This window comes from Barbus barbus (genome assembly GCF_936440315.1).
Source record: "Barbus barbus genome assembly, chromosome: 30".
Lineage (NCBI taxonomy): Eukaryota > Metazoa > Chordata > Actinopteri > Cypriniformes > Cyprinidae > Barbus > Barbus barbus.
This window is the reverse complement of record NC_136758.1, coordinates 19688730-19695021: the sequence shown is the minus strand read 5'-3', so window position 1 is coordinate 19695021 and position 6292 is coordinate 19688730. Positions and strand designations below refer to the sequence as shown.

Here is a 6292-nt window from a genome sequence, read left to right as displayed (position 1 = left end):
ATATCACATGTGATGACATCACATCCTGCATCTACTGCCTTGCACAGCCAATGAGAGAGTTATCTGTAGTAGCTTGGGTTTTATTATCCAGAGATTATTTAAAACAGACTAAATGAACATTACCAAAAAAAAAAAAAAAAAAAAATCTCATTTGTTGGTCTCTCATGCGAATCGTGCAGAGCATATGCAATTATTTGCAATTAACAATCACATGAGCAGCAAATTCAGATTACATTGAGAAGCTTTAGAATTTTATCCTGTGTGCATCTTGCTATTTTTATTACATAGTTTGATTATATTGTATTCACAATCGGTGGTCACCCTGGCAGACGAACGGTATGATTTTTAGAGGGAAACTTTTGATCTATGATCTGTGCTATTATCACAAAATTTATTTGTCCTGTGCAAGAACTATTTGGCGCTTCTTGTTTTGTATTGCTATTCAAATCTATGGAAAAGCAACTACATGACAGATTTTTCAAAGAACACCATAGTTGAGTTACATGCTGACTTTCAAATAATAAAAATGATCAGTTTATTATCACCTCAATGATCTAAAATGGTTGATTAATACATAGCAGCATTACAATTTTGCAGCTGAAGCTTTGACACACAGACTTCACATTGGCAGAATAGCGTGATGGAATAAGTGGGAATAAAATGTTGAACAATACCTTTATTGCTTTCTTTTTCTTTTTTTTTTAGTGTCGCATTTATCTCAATATCTTCCAAACCAAACTCACAGCTATGGCCAGTCATTTGTGGCGTCATCTACAGACCACATATACATCAGTCACCTCATTTCCCAAACCAAAAAAATATACCACAAAGTTCTTATTCCAAATGATAACTGCGAGTAAAGTTGTTAAGGTCAAAGGTTTTCAAGTCTTGTGATCGTTGCTGTAGCAACAAAGGCATTTCACACAACTGCATTTGAGAATTGCAAAGTGGGAATGGGAAATTAGAGGTTAAAGTTTCAAATGGGATTATTTTGGTCTATACATAGGGGTGTAGTTTGGGGTTAAAGTAAGGTTATGGTTTTGGGAATGGGATTATGTTTTAGTTTTTGGGGTTATGTTTGGATTTGGATTAGGGTAATATCTGAATTTAGTATCCATATGAAGGCTGGTGAGAGTGGAAGAATGAATGTGTGCTCTTAAGGCCTGCATACACACACTGCTCATAAAGCCGCTAATGCTAAAACAACGCTAAAAATCTGTACAATATCTTTAAATACTGTATATACAGAAATAAACATTTTCATGTGTCACATTCTCCAAAATAATCTCCTAAATAAAAAAACTGAAAAAAATCAGTGGCTTCTCTTTCTAAGGAGCAGGATTAAAGGCAACTAGCATATAGCAATGGCTATTGTTTCAAATCATGTTGCAGGTACAGCTAGCGGCTTCTCTGTCACTGCCACTTCAAACGATGATTAAGATTCACATTCTAGGATGTATGCGTTCTCATTCTGCTTAGAGCAACATACTGACCAACGATATGAAGATTTTCGCAACAAAAAAAATGGCGCCCTTAATCTCCTGCCAAACAGAGTCACTGTCTAGAACTCTTTGACATACAAAAAAAGAAACAGACAAAAAGTCAACATGAGACATAAGAATACAAAAAAAAAAAAAAAAAGTGTTTTGCCACGTAGTCCTGTAGCACTGATGGTAATTGTGTCACAGGAATCAGCACCTTTGTGATGTGTAGCTCAGGTTTCGGTACCATCCTAAATGTTTCAGATGAAGAACATACTGAGTTTCAAAATGTTCACCAGTCCAGAAGACAAAACCATCTGCTTTACCTCCTCCTCATAAGCTAAATGAGTGAACTGGTCTGGGCCTGGGAGGTAACAGACCAGAGTTTAAGAGCAAAGCAGTATGTTTTTGTAAGAGAATGATATTCTATTTCTGCCAGAATGTGTACAGAAGTCTAACGTAGCTGCCTTAACCTGAACTTGTCTTGCTAAATTATTACAGGGTGCTATTCCAAACTGCACTACTAGCAATACGCAGCTGTATTTTGGCTATATCCATGCAGAGTTTGCATCTCTGTGCAGAAAAAAGCCACTAAGACTACAAATAGACTATAGTAGAAGCATACAGAGAATAACGGACTGAGCCTGGATGAGTGGCGATGAGACAAAATGAACTCGACTTTGGCCAGTTTCATCTTGAGTTGAGTCCAGTTGTGGATCTGGAAAATGAAGCAACCAAATAAAATAACATGAATGGCACAACTATTCAAGAAAATGTCACATGGAAGGTCGGCAAACATGGAATATTAATCGAGACTCCAAACCTTCATCCCTCATTCATTCTCTATTTTTAGTTTTCTCTTTCTATTCTCTATCCTTCTACACTGCAAAACTAGTTTAATCAGCATTTTGTCTTCATTTCCAGGCAAAATATCCAAACAACCTTTAAACAAGAATTAATAACTTCAGAAGCAAAATATTAAGACTATTTTAAAGAATACATCTTGAATGAGGTTTTTCTTGCCCTATAGTTTTTTTTCTTTGTTGTTGTAAGCATAAATCCAGAATTTAGTGGTTGATGTTTATAACAAGAAAATAAATTCATTATACCACTGTTGAAAAGTTAATTTTTTATGTTTTTGAAAGACATAATTTATGCTCACAAAGACTGCATTTTTGTGAAAAACGCAGTAAAATAGTAATATTGTGAAATATTATTACAATAAAAATTTTCGGTTTTCTGTTTTAATTTTTATATTTTATCATGTAATTTAGTCCTGTGAATAATCTGAATTCAGCAGCCATTACACCCGTCTTTCGTGTCACATGATTCTTCAGAAATCTTTTGAATATGCTATTTTGGTGCTTAAGGTACGTTTATTACCATTTTTTATATATTACATATATTACTTTTTTCAGACAAAAATCTAAAAACAAGTTTTAATATATGTTATATAATTTTAAAAGTAACAAATCTATCTTTTAAGGATGTTTGGATATTTCTACTGGAAAACAGCTAAAATGCTAAGTTTCTGCAGTGTGTGGTTTACTCATCCCTCATCTTCCTCTATTGACTAAGGAAATCGATGCTAGCTTTGACACTGCGAGAGGTTGCCACATCGACAGCCATGGCTCTTATCTCAGTGTCTCCGAACTGCATGAGCGTCTGGATCTCTCTTCGTGCCGCTGGACTCTCAGTACCGCTCACATCCAGCTTCAGCGTACCACACTTCCTCACGCCTGGGTCCGTGATGAAACTGACCGACTCTTTTTCTGAGCAGTATACGTGAATGACGATCACCTGCTGTGACGGCTTTGCCGGTGTGTAGCTACGCTTTACCGTTTCCCCCAGCGCCACTGACTGATCGGCGGAGATGAATGTATCGAAGACATCAGTGCACCAGCGCGTACCGTCCTTCACAAGCATCTTCTCCGGCGGGTGCTTCCCCTCTATGAAACGGTTCAGGACTCCCACGCCGTAGGTGAGCGGAGCGCGGCGCACCTTTATGACGCTGGGATCTATGCCAAATAACACTGCCCCTTTGAGGATGGTCAAGCCCACATCATGTGGAATAATAATTCGGCTGCGGCCCTGAAGCATCTTCTGAACCGCCTGCTGCAGCAGCGGAGACTCTGCGAATCCTCCCACCAGGAAAAGGAACTTGATGTCTGTCACCTCTGGCCTTTCGAATAACTCAGCTGGAGAACATTTAGAAGAATGAAAGCAGAGAGAGAAAGAGAAATGGGATTTAAAAAAAAAAAAAAAGTCATTAGTCTATTACAAAACAATTTAACACTATGGAATTCAACCAAAGAACGTTATGCATTCCTACAGTTCTCATCAAAATGACAAAGACAGAAATGCAGTTTACTAGCAGTGGTGTCCCTGCTTGTAGTTTTGTAGTTTGTTTGAACAGATACAGATCACAGCTGGGCTCGACCATAAGATCTGAGGGACTGAGTTCTGACCCAGTTCTGTGCGAGTATTTTGGGCAGATGGTCAAGACTCTCCTGACTGGACCAACGCTTGCCCTAATTGTGTCTCCCAATGGCTCATTGGTTTATAAAGCTTTACACATTCTACTTAAGACTGGAATACACAAAACTTTTGCCCAGATTTTTGCCCCAATTTGCAGTCTGTAGGGGTTGGCACTAGTTCTCCTAATATTGGGCAGATTTCACAGAAAATCATATACTATATGATGGGCACAAATGATTTTAGGCTATTCTTTTAGCTTGAGAGTAAGATTCCATGTTTGATATTCTGGGATGACATACTATACCAATAAAATGAAATATAAATAGTAGATGGGGAAACGTAAATTAAAATAAAAAATGTTGCCTTGGCAAATAACTGAAATAAGATTCAAGTTGAAGTACTTTAACTAAAACTGAATTAAAATTAAAATAAAGCTAAAAAGAAATCTTGACAAATGACAAAAACGCATATCAAAATAACAAACTTAAACTAAAAATGAAATACTATGTTATACTATGTCATGTTGCTGTTATGTTATGAGATTGGTTTATTGAAAGATTATGTAACTTGTTATACAGCCTATGAACAAAATAAATAAAACTATTCAAAAGAATATTACAGTTACAATTTAGTCTATCAAACCATACTTTTAGTATGTAGTCTAAGTATGAATGTCTGTGAAAGAAAGACAGGAATTTATATTATTTTCTCCTCCACCTTCAGTATGGTTTTATACCTTGTTGCTAATCTTCTGGATAAGTATTGTTGCCATTTTATCTGACATAGAAAATTAATAAAGCGGGTCTGATCCCAAATAATTAAATCCTTTAATTAAATACATGCAATTAAAAATGGCATAATTAAATCACATACATAATTATTGTCTTAGTGGGATAAATGGCCCTTGTATCAAGAGCACATGACTTTCCATTAACACCCAAATCCAGACAACGGACACTTCCATCTCACTAAGAACTCCAGAAATCAATATAATATTATTCTTCCAGTAAAACTGCACAATTACTCACTCAGGTGCTGTATAATGTGGTCTATAGTTGGTTTGAACAGTGCATTCATTGCATCTGGGCTCATCCTCAGCATGCCCTGTGAAGACCACTTCACAAAGTCAACACTGCAGAGAAATGAAAACAGAGAGAGCGAGAGTTAGAGACGGAAATAAATAACAGATTATCCTTGGCCTCAGTGCAGGATAAAATTTTTCTTCACATATGGAAGACTACGGAGAAGCTTGATATTATTGAGTTTACATTATTAGGTTTTACACTGCTATAAAAGTCAGCCCATGTGTGCTAATAGTTGTGGTTTCCACTAAACAGATGTTCAAGTTCAAGATGTATGATGCAGGGCTGAACGAGTGCTCAGAGATGCCTGACTCGCAGGCTTGTTGGAAAAACTGCCCCCTGTGAGACATAAGAGCTCAAAATCCATAATATGCAAGTCTGAGTAGTCTTACTCGTGACTCGCAAATGATTATCTCATTACTATGTTAGGTAAGAAGCCAAAATTGAACCATTAAACAATGCAAATAATATAACAGGCTTACATTTTTGAAATAGAGAGATAAAACTGGATAAATTTGCCTCTTAATTTGACATTTTGTCATATCTGATACTTTTGCTCAAGAAGCAGCCATTATAACTAGTTTTAGAAGACTGATATTTAAAGTAGTCTTCTGAGAAATGTCTCGCTTTGCTGCAATGGTAAGAAATTGCATAAAATTACGATGCTACCAAACAGAAGACTCTATAAGCAATTATGTAATTAACAATTTTACTTGCCGATGAACAAATCTCTTAGTGCTACTGGGTGAAATTACATAAATTAATATTCATGACAAGCTGATAATAGTTCATAATGTGCCCTATCTCTCCCCTTTTTAGATTGCACCTATGCCTCTTGATTATGAGCGTGTTTAGCACATAGTCAGCGATCACATACACAAACAAACATGGCATTCATTTAGCTGACTTGGCCATCTTTATACAGAGCCTGATGGCTTATTGAATGGCTGTGTTTACGGTATTGACAGCAGTCATGAATAGACAGATTAACTTTCCAGGGGCTGTAGGTCACACATGCCTGACCTCAAAAGAGACAGACAACAATTACTGCAAAGGCGGAGAGTCAGCAGGACTCACAATAGTCACCAGTTTATGACTACAGAGAAAAGAATCAAATCCTGACTTACAGTATATATAATACTATACATTTGATTATTAAAATATGTAATAAAATTTAAATTAATATATTTATATTGTGGCCAGCCTAAGGCACACCTGTGCAATAATCATGCTGTCTAATCAGCATCTTGA

General features: G+C 36.5%; 1 protein-coding gene across 4 annotated transcripts in view; it reads right to left on the bottom strand.

Annotated features, from left to right (window-relative positions):
- Positions 1-703: 703 nt before the first annotated feature.
- Positions 704-6292, bottom strand: part of LOC306850073 (heat shock 70 kDa protein 12A-like) — a 33169-nt gene continuing 27580 nt past the window's right edge. For 3 of the 4 annotated variants that reach the window (XM_079385507.1, XM_079385508.1, XM_079385506.1), the window contains 2 exons: positions 4988-5091; positions 704-3679 (listed from right to left, as the gene is read on the bottom strand). In XM_079385507.1, coding sequence (XP_079241633.1) covers positions 3048-3679; positions 4988-5091 — 736 coding nt within the window. In that variant the 3' untranslated portion in view covers positions 704-3047. The remainder of the gene's footprint in view (positions 3680-4987; positions 5092-6292) is intronic. The other variant, XM_079385505.1, reaches the window with a different exon arrangement.